Consider the following 22141-nt stretch of genomic DNA (forward strand, 5'->3'; position numbering starts at 1 on the left):
ATTCTCTTTAGTTGTAAAATTGCACTTTATTTTTTACTTTTTTATATTATTTTTATAGGTCAACATTCGTTTTTCTTAAATATCATATTTTTTTTCTCTCTCTCTCTCTATTAAAATGTCTGCATATGATTTGAACATTTGTTAAAAGCTAACATCTATTTGCTTCTGTATAAATACTACTTTCATTATAGCAGAGTCTTAGAATATTAAACTAAAGCTAAACATAAGAAAATGTCACACATAAGAGAGGAGAAATATTACTCAAAAAACTATAGAAGCTATACAAAAAAAAAATCGAAACAATTTATGAAAATGAAAAAAGAAAGCAAATTGTGGTTGTGAGTGGGAGATGAATGATTAAAGAAGGTAAGTAAAGATCAGAAAGGTGAAGGGAAGGAGTTGAGTTTTGTTGCGGGGTCTTTTCAATTTTTGATTTTGATTTGCGAAAGGAGGGAGGAAAAAGGATAAAACGTGGAACGTTGCTTTCACATATTTACCGATTTTCCTTATTTTTTTTTTTATATTTGATATTTTGATTTTGAACCTTCCCACTCTCAATCAGTCAGGTTAATTTGAACATAAGCACTATCATTACCGACTACCGAGGGGCAGAGTCACACACACAGATCGTGAAAGCGCCTCTCTACTCTCTTCTCTTCTTTGTTAGAGCTCTCTCACAGTCACACAGATCTTGGCTGTGCCTGCGCCTACGGTGATAGAGGAAACTGAAGCCTTTGGTACATGCCACGGTGGCAATAGCAGCATTATTACTCCTAAATTTTTCATGCTTATCTTGTGCTACACACTCTCTCTCTCTCTGCTAGAGCGCGCGCTAAAACTGTAATAAGTTTAAGAAGAGCAGGCAAAAGTGAATGTATCTATCTATCTGAAACAGCATTATTATTTGTTCGCTCTGTGCAACTGCAACTGCAACTGCAACCAACCGCGCTTTACCGAATGCGAACAAATAAAGGTTAGGTTCGTCTTTGTTTCATTTCAGTTTCACTTTGATTTTGATCCGAAGTCACTAACTAACACATTTATTTTATTTTGTCGGCTCCGGGGGCAGCTGTGGGTAGTGAAGATCTGGGAATAATCTTAGAGTAAGAGTACCTAATTAGATCTCTCGAATGTCTCAAATCGAGAGCTGCTGTTCCTTTCACAACTACAATTGCTAGGGTTTTGATTCATTCTTACCAATGACTACCAAACGGGCTTACAAGCTTCGTATCCTTCATCTCTTGTCTGTCTGTGCTTTACATTTTGTTTGATCTATCTATGCACTCGCCCTTCATTTTCTATCTGCAGATCTCTCTCTACTTTGTTATTATGTTAGAGTCTTTCTTTGTGTGTGTGTGTGACTTGGCTGGCCTTGACGAGTTATGTCCAGAGGAATTTGTAGCACATGCTTCTACTGTCAATTGCCTCAAGATTGGACGGAAATCATCCAGGGTTCTTGTCACTGGAGGTGAAGATCACAAGGTCAATCTTTGGGCTATTGGCAAACCTAATGCCATACTGGTTCGTTCGTTCTCCTCTCCTCATCTCTGGACAAGGATTTCATTGTTCTTATGCATTGTTTTCTTTGTGCCCTTTCACATTTCAATTCTGTTCAAAGCTAACTTGCACATTAAATGGTCACTGTGAGGAAAATGTTGTTTGGATGCTTTTGGATCAGAACTTCTTGTCAAGGTAGCATCAGATTAATTTCAGTTATACTTGATGTGTCATCATGACATCATCATTTCTATTTCTTTTATTTAGGCTTGTTCTTACATATTGTGAATATGCCCCTCGTATGCTGGGCTTTAGTGTAGTTGGTTGGAATCAAATGTAAACACACCAAAAAATTTTAAGGCTAGAATAATCCCCTTGTTTTTTTTTGTCTTTTGGCATTCTTATGGTATTTATTTCATGAAGTATGAAAGGGATTCCTTTCTCAGATGTTCGAAGAGAGTGGATTCCATTTTTTTTTCTTGGTTCAGTTAAAGACAACACAACAGGTGTAGCTTATTGGGATGTCCCCTTGGCCCTTTTAGACAACTGATTGGTCTAGATGCATTGTTTCTTGGTTTTATATACATAATACTGCTATCATCTTTTTATTTGTTTTTGTCTGTCTCATTCATACTTCATAAAAATATATTCCTTTAACAGAAAAGAGAGAAAATTTGTTTATCTATTTTCAGTAAGAGCTGTTTCTCCTTTTGCAGAGCCTGTCAGGACATTCAAGTGGAATAGATTCTGTAAGCTTTGATTCCTCTGAAGTGTTGGTAGCTGCTGGAGCTGCAAGTGGTACTATCAAACTTTGGGACTTAGAAGAGGCAAAGAGTACGCGGTTGCTTGCCATTTCTTTTAATGGTTTTAAAACACCAATGAAAAAAGATTTGAATAGTCTCACAAATTTTTTTCAGTATTTTCACCATAAATTTTTTAAATTGAGTCTTTGACTTGCTATGTTTCTTTGGTAGTTGTTCGTACTCTTACTGGTCATAGGTCCAATTGTACATCAGTGGACTTCCATCCTTTTGGAGAGTTCTTTGCATCTGGTTCTTTAGACACTAATCTTAAGATATGGGACATCAGAAAGAAGGGTTGTATCCATACTTACAAAGGCCACACTCGAGGGGTAAATGCAATTAGGTTTACCCCGGATGGGCGCTGGGTTGTTTCAGGTGGAGAGGACAATACTGTAAAGGTTAGAATTGACTTCCTTTTTCTTGATGTTAACAGAGTCAGATTTCATAACATGGTTATTTATCATCTATGTACATAAATAATTTGAACTTCTCTATTATCTCTGTTTGTTTTAACCAACATGCTTACAGTGCCTTCCTTCAAACTTATATATGACAGATTTCAAAGAAATACTGAAATAGTTTGTATTATTGTTAAATATTGTATGTCAACTATAAAAGAAGAAAGTAGTCAATCATATTGAACCATATATAGTTGTGTCTTGCATGTTTTGTCTCAAATAACCATAATTAAGAATCATGGTTCAAGCTTGCTCCATGTCGGGGAGGATGTAATGAAAATTGGTGGGTGAAATACATGACGATGGATACCCTCAAAGATAAAGAGCAAGTTCAGCTGTCTACTGCCGTGACCATAATATAATGTTTCATGAAATGCTGGTTCAGTAAGAGAGAACAAATAAAAAGGTGAACATAATAAACATGATAATTTGAGGCCTTGAGGGTATACACATGGTAATGGTAGTAAGGATAAAGTAAGTAAGAATTTAAGCTATCCATGGTGGGATTTGCAACTTTCTAGGTGTACTATGAAGTCACCTGGTGTTGTTTATTGTGGATTGCTACTTTCTCATTGATTGTGAATGGGAATCTAATCTTGGTTTGTGAGGCAAGGTGGCCCTTTTTCTCCTTTTCTTTTCACCTTAATTGTAGATTTCTTGAGGTGGCTGCTCTTTAGGGGTGTATAGAATGGTCATATTGAAGCTTATCATGTACTTTACCTTTCACAATCCAAACAATGCCAAAGAAAAAGATGACTTTCTTTGTAAACATGGAATGTGTCCCTTAACTTTGCACTTCTCTTTATAAAAGGTTCGGCAAAAATAAGGAGGCTAATTTTGTGGTTGTGTGCTGTTTCTGCGGTCATTTGGTGCATTTGATTGGAGGGAAATACTTGCATTTGCTTTAAGGATGTCCTTTGCCATAAACTTGCTTTAGGATAGGGTAATGTTTATTGGCCTTTCTTTGCTGTTGAGCTTATGGCTGTTTCAAAGAGTTGCCTGCTCCTAGTGACACACAGAGAGATTGGGCAGCCTTACTGCATTCTTGAGTATACTTACTGTTATTTCTTTTTTATATCTTTTTGCCCTTGTGTTGGAGGATATATTGGCCTATTATTTCAAGAAGTTGCTCCTAGTGACAGACAGATTGGCCAGCCTTGATGCTTTCTTCAGTTTACTTATAAATTATAATGATTACTTTTTGCATCTTTTTCCCCCTTGTTTGTCTCTTTGTGTGTATATATATAAAAGAAATATCCCCTTTGCCACTGTATTTTGGATTGAGCTATCTAATGTTGATTTACTTTAGACTTTAGTATGACTTCTTCAAAGTCTGTAAAGTTCTTTACTCATTATCATGGACTTAGTGCATAATTTGCAATATGTATATCTTAATATTTTTATGGATTGTGATTAATGTAAATTTGGCTCGTATGGTTGTGCTAAACTTGTAAATGAGAACCTATTTTTTTGTTTGGAAAAAAATTGATGTAAATTATCATGTATATGTTTGCAGTTATGGGATCTGACTGCGGGGAAACTCTTGCATGATTTTAAATGTCACGAGGGCCAGATCCAATGTATAGATTTTCATCCCAATGAGTTTCTACTAGCAACAGGTTAGTCTTACTTTTCTGATGAAATCATGAAAATTAGCACCTTACTGGTGTGACAGGTCAACTATTTCTCCCACCAAAACCAATCTCCTTAGCATTAATTCCTCCAAAAGGATATGCTACCCCCTCCCCCTTTGGAAATTTCGAGATAACCCTTCTGATATATCTTCCAGCCTCTTCATCCAACCTACTACAGCTCCTCGTCTCTCCTTGTCTGCTGAGACCGTCTTCTTCAACCTGTTTCATTGAAGATTTGTGCCCTCTCCCTAGAATTCCAGTTTGGTTTTCATTCTTGTGTGCACCTTGAAAGACTCCTCAGAGTAGGAGCTCTATATCAGTTGATAAGTTGATAACTATTGGTTCAGAGATTAGAGAAAGAATGAAAGAAAAGATAAAAGTTTATTGATGAGATCTCCTTAGGCTGGATCAATGGTGAACCCAGGTTAAGAAGAGAAAGGATGAATACAAGTTGTTCCTCTCAGGATTTCAAGAGCCTTAGATCTCTCCCTCCACACAACCAATCTCCAAACTGAATACCTCTGGTCTTCTCTCCCTATCTCTTTATAGCCTATCTTTGTCATATTCTGTTAAAGTTCTAAGTAATAATCACTAACTCAAACTCCTTAACTAACGGAAACCAGCAGTCCAGCACATTGGGCTCACCTAACATACACACCCAATCAATCACAATTAACACAATATAACTTACTGAACACAATAATATTTAACATGGGATAACCTAAGTTTAAACACAGAGAAATTTTCTTATAAAAAAAATAAACAAATAATAATAATTGTTGACAACTTTGTTATTTTATTTATACCACATCACATACAGTGCTGGATTCTTGGGTTTTCTTTTGGATGCATCCATTTTTTTTTAATTTGAATGAAGTCAAGTGTAATTTTTATTTCATTTATCTCTTTCCCACGTTTAGGCTCGGCAGATAGAACAGTTAAATTCTGGGATCTTGAAACCTTTGAGCTTATTGGTTCAGCTGGTCCTGAGGTACTTTTTGTTTAGTAAATTTACCATTTTCTCCTGGATGATCAGTTTAGGATCAATTAATCAAGATAATTTTGTTTTATTTGTTTTTTATTTTATTTTTTAGACAACTGGAGTGCGTTCTCTTACTTTTAGTCCTGATGGGAGGACCCTGCTTTGTGGTTTACATGAGAGTTTGAAGGTAAGGCCCATTTTTAGTTGATTTATTTAAGGTAATCATTTATCAAGGTGACGATGCTCTGCTTGGTTCTGTTTAGGTTTTCTCTTGGGAACCTATAAGATGCCATGATATGGTGGATGTGGGTTGGTCTAGATTGTCAGATCTTAATTTTCATGAAGGAAAACTTCTTGGCTGCTCATACAATCAAAGCTGTGTTGGAGTCTGGGTTGTGGACATCTCGGTAAATGCACTTATCTTAAAGAGAAATTTCTGCGGCTTATAGGAATGTTGTATTTGATACCATTTAATACTAATGTGCCTTTTTACATTTCTGACCTCTTGTCCAGCGTATAGAACCTTATGCACTTAATAATGTGAACCATCTAAATGGCCATTCAGAAACTAAATCTTCAAGTGGAAATATGACTGTACTGAATGAGATCACTGCTAAGGCTAGGCTATCTGTTTCACAAAATCCAGATCAATTACTAAAAGAAACAAGATCTCTTGGAAGGTTGTCCGTTTCTCAAGATTCAGACCCCTTAAAGGAGGGAAAATGTCTAGCATGTATATATTCTTCCTCTGTCTTCAATCTTTTATTTTATTTTTTTGCATTTGTTTTGATTGAATTGTTTGAGTAATCTTTATTGTATCTGGATCCATTTGGATCCTATTTTCAATTAATATCATTACTTGCTCACTATGTGACTTATGGATTGCATGAAGCCACAGGAAGTGCACCAAGTACTCCTCAAAGGATCAATTTGAATTCTGGACCCAAAACAGTACCCGGTGGTTCAACAACAGTGCTTAATACAACAGCTCAGAAAAAGAGTTCTTTGAAATCTCATACAACGTCCAGTGCTCCACTTATCAATAAATCAGATATTATACCCGTAATTGTCCCCAGAACTAGCATGAGGTCAGAGCCTGTGGCTGATTCTAGAAAAGAAGTTGGTGTTTCTGGAAGAACGATGCCATTCCCCTCACAGTCAAAGGCAGCAGATGTACGTAAATTTCCGAACAACAGAGATGATGTGGATAAGCCCCTCTCTCCTGTAATCGAATCTGCAGCTTCTAAGGGTAGTGAATTAAGTGGTTTTGCAGATAAAAATAATTTCCCTGCTTCTGTAAGCTCAACGCAAGGTATTTCTACATCTTTGAAAAGCTTAAATTATACTAGGCTTCTTGAGACTGGCAAATATGAATAAATTGATAGAGCCCAGTGCTAGTAATCAGCATGAAGTTTTACACAAATCCTATATCGACAACAACACAACTATTTTCTTTTTTGATCGGCAAAAGTAGATATATTATATATTAATGTAAGCAGTACAAGTGGTACGGATTTACAAACAGCCTAGCATCAACGAGAGCAGACCTATGGTTAGCTAATACAATTACGGGTTAGCATCAACGACAACAACACAACTATGCTTGTTTTCCATTGATATTTATGCTATATGTTATTTTGTCATAATCTATTTAATTTTAACTTGTACTGTTAGTGTTATTGCAATTGTCTAAGTCCTTAACAACTTTTTTGTCAAATGGTTGTTTGACCATAGTCTTGAGACTGCTTAAGCAAATGATGTTGTAAGAATATCTACAAAAGTACAAATATCTTAGAATATCTTAACAGATCATTAGATTATATCTTTTAGAGAGATTAGCATGCTGTGTTACACGCATCATGTTCCTATTTTATTTTGTGTTCATTACTGCATTTCCTTTCATTCTTGGTTTAGTTTTTCAGGATTTATTAACCTCTAGCTTTTTTGCCTCTCCTTTGTTTCTTATTAAATTTAGTTCTTTGTTTATAAAAAATTATTGTGGAATCAATTAATATATAAATGACAAGCAATGTTGGGCATTGTTTCCCAATTTAGTACCCTCTCTGATTAGGTTTGGTGTTCTTATTGTATTTGTGTGCTTAGGCTTGTACTTGTAATTGTAATACACTTTTTAGAATTTGGGCTTGCAGTGAGGGTTTCCCTCACTTATATACACCATGTTGGCCATATTACTAGTCAATGTGAGATTCCAATACACCCTTTGATACCGAGGACTTCACCTTTCGAGCTTGAAAAAAAAATGATAACATTTTTGTGTTTTTAAATTAACAAATTATTATTACACCATATTAATCTAATACAAACTACTAGGAGTCTGTTCTCTGCTTTCTCTCTTACTCCTTTCATGTTGGGAAAAATCCAAGTCCCACATCGACTAGAAATAAAATTAAGATAGAGTATATAAGTGAGAGGCAATCCTCACCCTATGAGCTAGTTTTTGGGGTTCAGTTAGGCCCAAATCCACATTCTTAAATGATATCCGAGACTATCGTAGATCCATTAAACAAGCCACCCACCATATTATTATCCACACAACAAGCCCAAAAGTGTCTGGGCTTGAGGGGGTGTATTGGAAAAAACCAAGTCCCAAATTTTCTTAGAGATAAGGCAAAGATAGAATAAATAAGTGGGGGGCAATCCTCACCCCATGTGCTAGCTTTTGGGGTTGAGTTAGGCCCAAACCCACATTCTAAGATGGTACATATCTAGATCTTATAATTTCAACCGATTTATTGTATGAATTTTAAAAAAAATCTTTGGCCAAATTATTGATTAATGTGCTTTATCTAATATCTACATGTAATAAACTTTCATGTGAAGGTAACATGTCTAATCTAATCAAGGCCATTTTTAAGTACTTAATGACTTAAGCTGTTGAGTGATTTTTTTGACAGATAGTATTTCTTGTTTCTCTAGATATTATCTCAATACATGTCATGTGCCTGAGCGAGAAGGCCCTTGTGTTACTCACAATAAGAAAGTAATACAAGTGTGGGATGGAAATTAGTTTTGCGGAAGATAAACTTAGATTGATTGACTACCATGCCTGTAAAAAAAAAACTTTGTATAAAAGTGAGTTCTGTGCTATGTCGAGAAGCCCCAATCTGCAATAACAGAAATTGACCTTTAATTAGTATTACTATAGCAAGCCATTCTTGTTTTATGCTTTGGGCTTCCATGAATATGGGATGTTATAAGAAAAGATGACATGTTTTCCCAGTCATCCTAACATCTAAAAGTAATATGCTGTTAATAATTTTGTCAGGCATAGGTCTCAAGTCACAGTGTTAACTTGCAGGAAGCTTTAACTTTCCAACATGATTTGCTTATTAGGAATGATTAGAGGTTTATCAATGCATCTCAACTTGTCATGGGAAGGGCCTGTGCTTATGTGTTCTCTTTAGTGTTCTGCATGTAGCTGTTTTGATCTCTGTGTGAATTTACATGGACACTGAATTCAAGGATATAATGAGACTAAACATAATCTTACGTAGCCAATGTAACCTAATGCCCAAAAATGGTGTGAAGGTCCACTGCACCATGTTATGGTTGTTACAATGATTGTTGAGTATTTGTTAGTGAAAATCTGGATGTCTTTGTTCTGTTGGATGGTGTATTAATAGTGTTTAGAGTTCTGTCTTGTGCCAGATGAAGCTCGAGGACTGAAAGTAAACAGAGATGTATGCTCTGTCGAAGTACAAAAAGGAGGTATCTTTCTTTGTGTAAATTGTTGATTGTCATTAATATAAATGGTTTCTTAATTTTATGCTTTTTATCATATATAGGGAGAATGCGCTCACTTCTCAATTTAGAAAAGAGGGAACGATCTCTTAATTATGAGGGACCTAGACAAGGGATTTCTCATGGAAGGATATCATCAGTTCATGTGCTCCCTTTCAGTGGGGTATTATACCTCTTCATATTGTCTGCTATGATAATTTTCTTGCCTTTCTATTTCTACCTTCTGTTATATGTGATGATTAATGCATCATAATTTTGTTTACAGACATAAAACTTAAAGAGCACAAAGAAATACTTGTATAATCAAACCTTTCTTCTGTAAGAATGTGCATAAATTTTTATTTATTTTGGAGAGGGCATTAAAGTTAGTGTCAGAATAAGTGGACTCTTATATAGTTATACTTCTTTTGTATGTGTACCCTTTCTACTATAAGGGCCAAGGGGTAAACCGTAATTGTTTTCTTTTGGCTTGTGCTTGTGAAAAGTGCTGCATGTAATATGATGGGAACTAATGACAGATGAAATATACAAATAAGAAACACTTATAAGCTCAGCTCCTTGCAAAAATGAGATTCTGCAAATCTCAGACTGCAACCAAAGATTACCGAAAGGAAGAAAATGACAGTGCTTTAATGGATCCTTGAACCTCACTTTTGGCTTAAGAATAGGCTTACCTTAGCTTTCCTCTATCACTACTTTTTTTCCACCCTTCTCTCATCCCCCTTACCTTAATCATATATCTCCCTCCACTCATACTATTATATCTCCTTCCTTCTCCTAAATTTATCATTTCTCCCTGTCCCATAACTAACTCCTCAATTGACCACACCTCTCTTGTCCCTTGATCTCTTAAGGATACTACTCTCTTAGCTTCCCTTTTCTTCCTTCTTTCATACACCTACCACTCCTTTGTATCTCTGTTTCTGTTCTTATTCTTATTCTTCCTAGTATAAAACATCATAAAAATTCTAAACATGTTTAAGGCGTGCATTTTTTTCCTTATCTCCTTGATATATTTTACTATTGCTGGTATTACATGTTTGCAATTTTGGTAACATGTTGTAGTTTTTTATCTCAATATTATTGTATTTTTCTTTTGTAGAAACATTAGGCTGTAGTTCAAAGTGAAAACAGTAAAATTGTATACAAGTGGAGATTGTTCTCCTTTATAGTAAAGAGTGTGTTCAAAAGAGTTTGTTGCTAGCATTTCTCTAAAATTTTAAATCCATAGAGTTTAATAACCATAGTCTTAAAGATGCTTTGGTCTCAACTGCATGCTGCTTTGCCTGGCTTGAAGAAAGTAGCATATCACCTGGACGTCATGTTACCTGATACATAAGCTGTGAGATATTCTTCATGTCAAACCTGATGTGGCCCCATCACTCATCAGGCACTTATGACCACCAGATTATGTGTTCCATTGGCCTTGTTTTTCTTTCCTGGCTGTTATGATATTAGTTATTGTCCTATTGAAATTCATTTTTAAGAGAATCACAGGAGAGAATGTGTCTTTTACCTTGCTTATACATCAAATACATTACCATTAACACTATATGGGTGCTGTTTATCTATGATTAAGAACACTAGTTGAGTGCAGTTTATATATGATTAAGAGATAGCTGGATTTTCCCTTTGTTTTATATTCTTTATTTTAACTTTTTTCTGTTTTGGTTGACCAGAGAGGATATATCCTCCTTTGTACTTTTGTTTCTCTTAATGAATTTTCTTATTATATAAAGGAAATCTATTGAAAATAGTTTAATCGTGCACATTTCTATCAGAAAAATATATGCAACATCTTAATGAGTTAGGACAGTCATGTTGAACTTGGAGAGTTCATATATTTAGAAGCAACTTAGGGGGGGTTTGGTGAATGTAATCTTTTTTCATTCTTGGAAATCATGTTTCCTAGGAATCATATTTCCTGGGAATATCTAAAATATTACTGGAATTGAAGGACATAATTGTGTTTTTGCATTATAAAAAACTTCCCCCCTTCATGGGAATCTTGGACTCCACCCCTCCCATAGGAAAATTTTACTGGGAAACACAGTTAAAAAATAATTTCTGGGAATGTTAAACTCTTCGGAATGATTATTAAAATTGTCATACCAAACATGGGAATTCAACATTCACAACCTAAGATTCTTGAGAAACTTAAGAAATCTTCCTTCCGAACACTGCCTTAATGTTTGATTTAATTGTACTGAGACATAGTTGTTTGCTTTTATCTTGTGTCCTTTTCCCTGTTTTCTTTTTATTGGAGTATGTAATTTCCTTATTCCTCAAAGTTAAACAGAGAGCACATTCTATATCCACTGAGAAGGCTACAGTTTCTGCTACCGATGAAGATTCCATTGCTGATGTGATGGAACAGCATGACGAATTTCTTAGTTCAATGCTGGCTCGTTCAGCTAAGTTACAGGTATTGATGATTTAATTATGACTTTATTAATAGTTTAAATTGAGTCCTTTGAATTGTGTATCGGCTATCTGTTATATGATAGCAAGCAAGGGTCTTTGAATGTTATTAAAATGTCAACAGGACACGGTTGTAGGAAGGTAACTTGGATGAACATGATGTGCTTCGGCATCTTTTTCTTCTCATAGATAAGAGAACAAAAAATACTCAAGAAGAGGAGAGAAGTTCATGATCAGATGATAATATATCTGTTGAAATTATAAGGATTTAGGTAGGGAAAGAGAGAGAGATAGAACAAACTCCCAATAATAGAATATAATATTCATACACGGTGTTTATACTAATACTACACTCAATCCTAATTAAATGAGGAAACCAATCATGAAATACTGAAGTGTGGAAAGCACCCCTAAGATATTCCAGGTACTCTAAAATATTCCGTGATACAATGATGATATTATTGGACATTTTCTACATATTTGATTTCTTACAATACCATCCTATAGAGTTTCAAGTCTACTACTTACATAACGTCATAACCTCGAGTGCACAAGAAAAAAACATATCTACTTGACAATGCTTGCTAATAACTTTGTATATCATATGAAGAACTCTTAGAAAGGTATTCACCAAGGACCACAGAGAAGCTAAGACCATTTTATCCCATAAAAAGAGGAAATGACAAATATTTATACCAGAATTATCCCATAAAAAGAGAAAATAGCAAATATTTATACCAGAAAATTCCATCAATCCTCTATAATCGTAGATACGCTAAACCACTGCAACCAACTTAACCATTCTGAAGTTTGAAGTAAGCTTTTTTTCTTTGGGCAAGTTGAATTTGTCCCTAAAACCAATCTGACGGATCCACAGCCTGACCCAGAGCAATTTTCCTGAACAAGCAAAATGAGAACATGGTTTTTTATATAAAAAGAAAAAACATCCTTCAATAAGCATTTACGAATTCTATAGACTAAAATAGAATTTTGGTAACTGAAGCAGACCTACTTGCATTTGTACATTTACTGAACTTCGAAAGCATTATACTGCAGATGGTCTTCAGATGTTGGGAAAGAAATGATGTTAAGGAGGTCATTGGCATAATGGCAAGGATGGATGATCATGCTGTGAGCATCTTGAGTTTGCTTCTTTTTTTTTCCTGTCATTACAGCATGTCATTATTATTTTGTGTCCTTGTTTGTGGTATCGATGATATGTATACACAAGGTTTTTATTTTTTTGCAAATGTTAAATTCTCATAATACTCCTGTCTTATTGGTATTTATTCCAGGTGATTGCTGATGTTGTTAGCATTATAATGGAAAAAATTGATATCATTACACTTGAGATATGTGCTGGTCTTCTGCCACTTCTAACTGATCTTCTACAAAGTGAAATGGAAAGGTGAGTGATATCTCTTCTGATACAAGGCAGCAGTGTAAACGCATTGTGCTGGACAAATATTGTCAAAATTGAGAAAAGGAAGAAGAAAATGATAACCAGATTTCTGTGGGAATGAGGGGGAAGATCATTTTTAGAGAAAACTGGTGTTAGAATAATCCAATGTGTGGGTAACTAAGGCCATGATTAACCTTGTCTGAATTTCATTGGATATCATTCTCTCTCAATATGAGTACTAACTAACTGGTGTAGAAGGTATTCCCAACAGCAAGAATGAGGAGGTCATTTTGGGGATTTAAGGGAAAGGGGTGGATCATAAAAGTGATGATTCACTCTGTTTGATGTTTTATTAAATATAATTTCCCTCAATTTGTGTGTATTGGACCAGCTTAAAGGATACTTTTAACAGTATTATGCAGTAACTATTAATTGTGAGTTTTTCTTATTTTGTGGCGAGAGAAAGAGGAAGGAATTTATCCAAGGAGAGTGACACTGATCAGTAATCATTAGTTTAAATTGCAATTGATCCTTACATGATAATAAGTTAGTAAATTAGGGGCCATTTAATTTAAGAAAACACTTTCTATTTTCATTTTAATTATGAGAATGCCACCTTGTTTATACTTTGTTTCCTATTTTCAAAAGTTGTACAGAAAATAGTAATCAATAATCATTAACTTTTTTTATTGTTTTCTATTTTCACTGTTTCCTATACAATTTTTGAAAATAGGAAACAAAATGAAAACAATGTGGTATTTTGTGAAATAGATCTGTTCTCAAACCAAACAGTCCCTTAATTCTGTGATATGTTAAAACTATATTCTCAAGCAAGTACAAGTATGTTGTTAATGTTTGTTTCAGAATATAATTGATGAGTGACATACATGACAGGCTGAGCCATTATTTATTCACTTCTTGTAAGCATCCTAGTCCTGTTTAGAAACCTGATTGGGAAACTGAATTCTTCTATTTGAAGGAATCAAACACTAGGGGAAGGAACTTCTGGATTTTAATAGTTATTAACTTATTATTTCTTTCAAGGATCTTGGCTATTGTCTTTTTCCTGGGATAAAATAATCAGTAGATCCTTTATCCTTGCAGTTTTGCTAAATTTTTAAATAAGTCCCTATAATTTGAATGTTTTAAACAGAATCCCTGTACTTCTATTTTTTTTCATAAGTCCTTATTTGCTAATTTCCATTAAGATCTATTTAACAATTCAAGTTTTGCTAAATTATAAAGTCACTTGGAAATAGGTGTTTATGATTTAGTAAAAGTTAATGACTGCCGGCAAGTACGACCTATTTAAAGATTGATAGAAATACAAGGACTCTGTTAAAACTTTAAAAATATTTGAATCTACTTTAAAATTCAACAAATTATAAAGACTTACCAAATAATTTAACCTTTATGAGGGGTGGGGGAGGTACAAGCTTTTATCTTGTAGTTGTGAGCTGGTGTCAATTGAGCGCAAGCACTTTGGCTCTTTATTGCATGTTTTATGTCTCAGCTTCAATAATATATGATCATTTTTCTAATAAATTCTGCGAGTATTCACTTGTAATGTGTCTTGGGCTTTCCTGTTTAGCTCAGCTGCCAAGACTCTACTTCCTTAATTTTGTCCAGTTACGAAGTTTTCATCAGTGTTGTGACTTGAGATTATATCCACGTAGAACATGAGGAATTTTGATGTGCTTTTATATATTTACATTTATAAATTACAATTTTATAGATTTAGTTTTGTTGACTATTTTGATATTTATATATCTGTAGACATCTAGGAATATCCTTGGAAATGCTATTGAAACTGGTCAGAATATTTGGTTCAGTAATCTATTCAACCGTATCAGCTACACAACCTGTTGGTGTCGATATCGAGGCAGAGAACAGGTGTTAACTCCTCAGGGCTTTCCATATATATATATATATGTGTGTGTGTGTGTGTGAGATGCGCATATTCATTCATCTTTTGTTTGTTAACGAGGTTCAGGCTAGAGCGTTGCAACCTCTGCTTCACAGAGCTTGAAAAAGTCAAACGTTTTTTGCCTTCTCTTTCAAGGTATGAGTTCAAGTTTATTTATTTGGCTTTTCTGAAAGAAAAAATCCTTTTATTTAAGCCGCTTTTGGTAATGCTAGTAGTGGACTAGTTGTAAATAGTTTCTCAAATATTTAGCCAGAAATTCTGAGGAAATGTAGAAACATTAATATTTTGAAAGCTCAAAAAGCATGAATACTTTCAAGTAACTGAGGGTCAGTGAGTTGATATATTATTAGGGTGATTTAAAATTTCTGGTGCTAATTTCTCATTATTTGTTGTCTCTTCCCTGTAGAAGAGGAGGATCAATTGCAAAATCTGCACAAGAGTTGAATCTGGCTTTGCAGGATGTTTCGTGATCTTTTCCTGATTCAATTATTTCCGCCGCTCAAGTTTTACCGGTGCTTTTTAGGGGTTTTGTGCATTTTAAAGATTTAAACCTCCATACAAGCCACCGAATAGTTTGATGCATTGTCATTTGGCATTGAATGAAGCCTTTTCCTGTATGTACATTTATTGCTGTTAAAAATTCATGGTAATTGATTAGTGGAGGCACTGATAGCTGCTAATTCTGCGACATATACTCGAAGCCAAAGCTTGAGGCATGTCACCCTCTGCTGATGGTTGCACAGCTGACTATAACCTGTCGATATCTGCTTAATGTGTAGATCTCAGTCGGTTCCATAACTAACCTAATATGTGGCGCAAGATACTACTGCCTATCTAATCTTATTTCAAAATTTCATGATTTTTGTTATGGTTCTTTAAGTGCGGTTATACACAGTGAGTGGTGCCGTTCATATTTCTATTTGTTGCATATTTTTGTATGATTTTTTTAAAATGCTTTGGTGAATTATGCCGACGGATAAGTGTCATGTATGTGCTAAGAAATGAGATCACAGCTTTGCCAAATGATCTGATATTTATGGACTATATGAATTGTTTAGAATTCCCATATTTTGGGTTATTTTGACTAATCTTTAGGCACTTGAGTTTGATTCTTCATAAGAGAAAATAGCCTAAATGTTTTTTTCACTTGGGAAATTTTCTAATTGTTTAGACTTAAGAGTAAAAAGTTATTTGATTCCCATGTGTGAAAGAGGATTTGTCAAAAATGGCTTTCGGGAGTGCATGTATCCAGACTAAGGTGGAAACTGGGTAATGAAGGTATTGTTCGACTCATGATGAAGAGAACAAAAGAAAGTATTACTCGAAAAATCTTTCAAAGGCTCAAGTTTAGATGGTCAAACCAAGAGAAAAATAGTACGGAAATATTTGAGGACCCTTTGAATATGGAAAAAGTAAAAAGCGCTAAAAAAAACATGAAATTTTACGGGGACATTCATAAATTGATTGATTCGAGAACTGAAAAAACCGATTAAAAAACTAAAGAATAAATAAAAATTGAATGGATAAAAAATTTGAAAAACATAATTTTTTAATTGGATTGGATCAGATTTTAAATTAGATTTATAAAATTGATCTTATCCAATTCAAACTAAAATTATATGTATTTATATATTTATTCATAATTTGATAATATCACTCGTATTTGTATTTTTTTTATATTTATAAAATTATCACATAGTCTATATTTATTTATAAAAAATATATTTAATCAAAGATTATTTTTATTAACTATTTGAGTTAAGATTCATAAATATAAATATAATTTCAAATAGTATAAATTTATTTGTGATAGAGAATATATATTTTTTATTTTAATATATTTAAAAATTATAATATTATTAATTATATAATAACATAAAATATTTGATATTTTAAATTATTTTTTTGTTATATTTATTATAAATGTTATCATTTCTTTAATATTATCTGAAAAAAAATAAAAGATTAAACTAAAAAAAACGATCCAATCCAAATCGGGATCGGACTAGATTAATGTTTCGAAGAAACTGATTAAATAATGAATTTAAAAAAGCAAAGTGAATCGATCGGATGATTCTTTTTTTTTTTTTTTTCTTTTCAAAATCAATCCAATCCTCAAACACCTGGGGAGAATCAGGCATGATTCTGACAAACAGTCTCAAGTGGTTGTCAAGAGGACACGTACCCAGACAATTGACAACATCGTAGGTAATTTAGGCAATTGTACACATTTGTAATTTGAATCGTTAGGCTGAAAAATACTTGTACAAATCTTTGTAACACCACGCACGTCGCAATACAAGTTAATGAAGAATATGCATGTTTTCAACCACAGTCAAGTCCTTTATATTCTTGCCATTTACTTTTGATTTCGATTTATAGGTTTCTGTTCTATTTATGCAATTTTTATTCCTTCCTACATTTTTTTCTCCAAGTGACAACAATACGAAATAAAAGGAATGGCCATCGCCCAAAAAGTTTACCTTTTCGTATGCACAAATGCACTATACAACCCTTTTTGAACAAAATGGAAAGTACAATGCATAGCTGCAACAAGTCCCAGTTTAAATCTTGAAGTATTTGTAACCATACTCAGGGCTTGTCATCCCCTCTTCCCAATCACCCATGCGGCGACCACCAAAAACAATTTGTTGGATTCCAAGATATCTGCCGCCATTTCAGATAGAGGTCAATCACAATTGCTTTTCCAAAATAACTAACAAGACAAGCATCTCTACTTTGTAACATGAAGTTTGGTATTCGAACTTACTCCGAGCTCAGGACAGTTAGGCAGTTGAGGAGCACATCAATTGCAAAATAATCAGATGTACCCAAGTCCACCCTGTAAGATATGTATATAAAGCTAAAATGTATTAGTCTGTCTTTATCACAATGTTCTAACTTCTTCGCCAACCTAAACTTTAGTTATTATTTTACCAACCCAAATTAATCTTTATTTTCTCCAAATATTTTTCAAGACTTCTCTTCCTTCCCCTTTCTTCATTATCTTTTTGTCTCAATTTTTTTTCAGGAGCTTATATTTATTTTTTAACCGAGCCTTTCTGTCTATTTGCCATGATAGAGAATTAACCACAGATCCACAATGACCTAGTTAGTCCCGGAATCTAATATTGTCACCTTTGCAACAATTTTGCACCGTATATTTTTACATCTCCAGGCCAGTATTCTTACATCTTTAAGCCAATATTCTTTTTATACAGGTTTTGAATCCAATATTCTCAACCACGTGACTGACATGAAAAAGGTAAGAATACTAGTGTAGACATGCAGAGGTGATAATAATAGATTAATGGACTACTTAGGTTCCTGTGGGAAAAACCCAATTAAAAAATATAAATTCAAGGACTCAATTGAAAAGGAAAAAAAATAGTGCAAAGACCTAACAACAAATTATCAAATAGTTCAGAAACTTGCGAGGTAATTTAACCTTTTTTTCTTGTTCTATTTATCCTTAGCAAAAGTATTAAACACCTCCAACAAGAAAATGCTAGAGAATGGTTGAAAGGAATAACAAGGGACCTAGTCTTTACTTATTCTGAAAAACATTTGGAATGTTTCTTCTTTATCTCTCTTCTTCTGGTTTGTGTCTCGGTCTCAATCATGCAATCCAAATAAATCCTAATAAGTGTCTTGGAGAATCAAGTTAACAGTTATTTATCTATTGTTTGTTTTCCTAAAATTTAATTTCCTATCTTGGTTCATTTCACGATAGATATAATTCATGTTACTGAGTTTCAAAAAAATAATAATTCATGTTACTGTTTTTTTAATTAGTTTTGTTTGAGTATACATTACCTTTTTTTTTTGTCAATAAAAGATTATGTAACTAATTTTGAACTTTATCTTTTGATAGAAATTTTGCTGGAAAACATTTGGATTGTTTAGAGTTTATGCAAATTCGTATTATTTTTTGTGAATTTATCATAATTCTCAACATGAGAAATTAACCATTTTTTAATGACAGCTTATAAATTATACGGTGAATATTCTACAATATATCAAATTAGTAGAGAACTTTTATTTAAAAAAATATATACCCTATTATGATTTCATATTCTTCTACATTCATGTATTTAAGTAAATGGCATTGTTTATTAGTTATTGATTGTCCGTATAGAAACTTATTAAGTCTATACTCTTCTTTAAAAGATGCCACGGCCTTTTAGATACTAAAAGCTTCGTGAGATTAAAGAAAACTTCTCAACTTTTCGATATCTAATTAGACGAGTTTTACAGCGAATTTAATACTTTTAATATTGAATTTTTATTGCATAAACTTATTTTAAAAAATCTTATTATAGTTTAAATTTATCTCTATCAGTCAATATTTTTAACCTCCGTGCATTTTAAGGTCATAAAACAAGTTTTTTATTTTAGTTTTAAAGACTCGAGTTCTAGAGCTAATACCAAACACGTCCCCAGTTTTCCTGGAACTCAATATCACTGATATCATGGAAAGATGACGGCATCACTTTGAAACCTTTATCTGCATCATATAGAGGATCATACTCCACTGATGAATTTGCCAGCTGTCATCAATTCAAGATACTTCAGTGCTTGTTAAAAGGTAACGGCTACAAGTAAGAAACTAGAAATAGAATACAATGCCACGACTCAAAGCTAATCCAGGCATATCATGGCTATAGCATCTAGCACTAAGCTAAAATGGACAATATTTCCAAACACAAAAATCAATAAAAGAAAAATTTGTTATCAGGGTTAAGAAAGTCAATATAATTTAGAGCGATGTTAGTAATATACTTTGATACTCTTTTAAATGCACTCTTTACTATTATCTTTTATTGAGAATCACAAAATATGGGTCTTACTCCTAGTTTAATGAGTCTAATTGGTGATTTCTTAGTTTCCAATAGATTTAACCAATAATTGTGTTTTAGGGTCTTAGGGAATATGTTACTAAGGAAAGCTAACCAATGTCTTTTGGACATCTTTGGGCATTGGTTAAGAAACTAAAAGAAGAAATTTTTTTATTGGAATGCAAAAATTTGTGTTGTCTATAACTTTTTTATGTTCTCCTATAATTTTCATGATTAATATTTTTTTTTAATTCCTTAATCAATATCTTAAGGATACTGATTAACAAGACCATATTACTAATATTCCTAAATATTTATTCCTAGTTGTTTTGGAAACATAGAAAGAAAATAATCCTACAACATAGTATTGTTGGCAATAGATATCCAAGCACTAATATTCAAGCCAGATACTGCTAACGTGCGACTATGCATATTCAGAAGCCTAAATCTAACAAAAGAACTACCATAATGTGCATATGCTTACGTTTCATGTTCCAAAACAAATCCTCATCAACTTCTTTATCCACACTCATTCACTACTGAAGTGGGAATCCTTGTTTACTTTTCACTACATCCAGCAAGCGATGCAATACCTCTTGCTCATTTGACATTGTACCAGAGCCATACAATGCGTTGATTCCAAGCAACAGCCTAACATTAACAGTCTCACCCATTCACTCATGTGATAGAGATTCAACATTCGACAAAGATTTACATTGGTTATTGACTGCCTAACACAACCCTCACCTTTTATTTTGGGACCTGCTATGTGAAGATTTACAAGAAAGCCCACCGTGGCAGTAGATACAACTAAAAAAATTCATTGGAATGGTGGGAGAAATGGTACACAGCTAGAAGAGCAAGTTGGAATGTTGCATAGCCGAAGAGTAGACACAGTAACACAATTAAAAAGATTCATTGTAGGAAGAAAGAAAGGCATTGGTACTAACAGTCACAGCCTGGAATCACCTATGGAAATTCTTCTCCAAATTCATCGACAATAACATTTGGAAGATTCAATCAAGATTACCATCAAGTTTATACATGAGGCCCAAGAAGATTGAGAAACATGTCTAGCATATGAAAATAATCCATCACATAATGGCTTGCGGACAGACTAGAACACAGCAAAACACAAGATAAAACCAATTCAAATAGGGAAGCAAAATATAAATGTGTTTTTCCCAATAGTATAAATAAATAAACTTAAACCATTGGTTTTCAGAATCTCAATACACTTTCTCCCGTGCACTATTCTCTTCCTCCTTTCTATTCTCTTGATAAATATAAAAATGGAGCCAGAACTTAGATGATTTCAAGTCAACACTCAATAGACTCGAAATATTTATTGTATGATTTCATTATAAGAAACATATCTGTAAATGTAACATGTGTCATGGAGTTATTGGATACCAACAGCAAACTGAAGATGTAGCGAATAGTGATGGAAAGAGAGAAAATAACCATGGAATAAATAAATAAAGGGAAGGAGAAGTGAGCATGGCCTAACCTGCAAATTTGAAGAATTAAAGGCACCAAGACGACCCATGACATACCATGATTGAATAACCTGCATATTGTATTGTATATGAATGAAACAGGAAGATTTTATAAATAAAAATTAAAAGCTAAAAATGTAAGTGAAACACACTTACATTACCAATTAGATTAACATCCCGATCTGATGGTGATCCAAACAATTCAAACCAGATATATGAATCAAGTGGATTGAAGCTGTAAGAGTAATAAAAGATGACATGAAATGATGGATCCATAGCATTATTTATATAGTGAGAGAAGAGAAAAGGAATAATACTCTCGGAAGGTGACTTTGAAAGCAAGGACGGATCCTGTTTTAGACTTTTGAAAGTCTCTACCCTTCTTTCTCACCCTATCTTCGACTCGTTTCCTCATGAGTTCGGGGTTGCCAATGCTATCTCCGAGAACGGCACGGAGTTCAGCATCGTCTTTGCAAGCGTTTTCCAGGACTCTGCAACCATTTATTTAGTTAGAATCATAGAAGCATTCATTCAATTAATTCATCAACTTACTTACTTTGCCCAAGCAGGGTAGTTGTTAAGGAGGTCGTATTCCCGCTGTCGTTTCTCTTGGCGAATTCTAAGCAACCTGCGATCTCTGGCGGTAGTTCCTGACCCTTTGATGCCTTCTTCTTCTAGCTTTCTTCCGCTGCTAGTGTAAGAGTGAGAGTTATCATCGGAGATAGCAGAAACAGAAACAATCACAGGCCGGAAACTCCTTTTGGTAGTTGAGGAAGGGAACCAACAGCCCACTCCCATGGATTTCGCCTCCGCCCACTGCCAACGGCAACTACATCCAGACATGCCCGCCATCCCTATCTTCACCCCTTCTGCTGCTTTACTCTCTTGCTCTTCTTGTCTATTTTTCAAATACTAACA

The 22141-nt window shown here is 34.0% G+C and overlaps 2 protein-coding genes across 3 annotated transcripts; one reads left to right on the forward strand and one right to left on the reverse strand.

The window, feature by feature from the left end:
• The first annotated feature begins 414 nt into the window (after positions 1-414).
• Positions 415-15912, forward strand: LOC114399637 (katanin p80 WD40 repeat-containing subunit B1 homolog). Its single transcript, XM_028361845.1, has 19 exons — positions 415-973; positions 1070-1227; positions 1391-1521; positions 2214-2331; positions 2472-2698; positions 4275-4377; positions 5313-5383; positions 5487-5561; positions 5638-5781; positions 5888-6107; positions 6267-6686; positions 9044-9103; positions 9181-9299; positions 11436-11561; positions 12614-12688; positions 12853-12965; positions 14736-14852; positions 14953-15021; positions 15293-15912. The coding sequence occupies exons 2-19, from the start codon at positions 1200-1202 to the stop codon at positions 15354-15356; spliced, it is 2280 nt and encodes a 759-aa protein (XP_028217646.1). The 5' UTR covers positions 415-973; positions 1070-1199; the 3' UTR covers positions 15357-15912.
• Positions 15913-17142: 1230 nt separating this feature from the next.
• Positions 17143-22141, reverse strand: LOC114398095. 2 transcript variants are annotated; one of them, XM_028360241.1, is made up of 7 exons: positions 21780-22141; positions 21541-21714; positions 21380-21458; positions 21235-21294; positions 19315-19436; positions 17657-17728; positions 17143-17553 (listed from the first exon to the last, which is right to left on the reverse strand). In XM_028360241.1, the coding sequence occupies exons 1-7, from the start codon at positions 22073-22075 to the stop codon at positions 17451-17453; spliced, it is 906 nt and encodes a 301-aa protein (XP_028216042.1). In that variant the 5' UTR covers positions 22076-22141; the 3' UTR covers positions 17143-17450. The 2 variants fall into 2 exon arrangements, with proteins under 2 accessions (XP_028216042.1, XP_028216043.1); XM_028360242.1 differs by lacking the exons at positions 17143-17553; positions 17657-17728 and adding an exon at positions 17907-18500.

This window comes from Glycine soja, chromosome 19, assembly GCF_004193775.1.
Source record: "Glycine soja cultivar W05 chromosome 19, ASM419377v2, whole genome shotgun sequence".
NCBI lineage: Eukaryota > Viridiplantae > Streptophyta > Magnoliopsida > Fabales > Fabaceae > Glycine > Glycine soja.

Excerpts from the sequence above, each read along its gene's own strand:
- LOC114399637 (XM_028361845.1), top strand. The coding sequence starts at position 1,200 with ATGACTACCAAACGGGCTTACAAGCTTC. Across the intron at positions 4,378-5,312 it reads TGAGTTTCTACTAGCAACAG|GCTCGGCAGATAGAACAGTT; the intron begins GTTAGTCTTACT and ends TCCCACGTTTAG. Across the intron at positions 6,687-9,043 it reads TTCTGTAAGCTCAACGCAAG|ATGAAGCTCGAGGACTGAAA; the intron begins GTATTTCTACAT and ends GTCTTGTGCCAG.
- LOC114398095 (XM_028360241.1), bottom strand. The coding sequence starts at position 22,075 with ATGGCGGGCATGTCTGGATGTAGTTGCCGTTGGCAGTGGGCGGAGGCG. Across the intron at positions 19,437-21,234 it reads TTAATTCTTCAAATTTGCAG|CTGGCAAATTCATCAGTGGA; the intron begins GTTAGGCCATGC and ends AATTGATGACAG. Across the intron at positions 17,554-17,656 it reads CTAACTGTCCTGAGCTCGGA|ATATCTTGGAATCCAACAAA; the intron begins GTAAGTTCGAAT and ends AAATGGCGGCAG.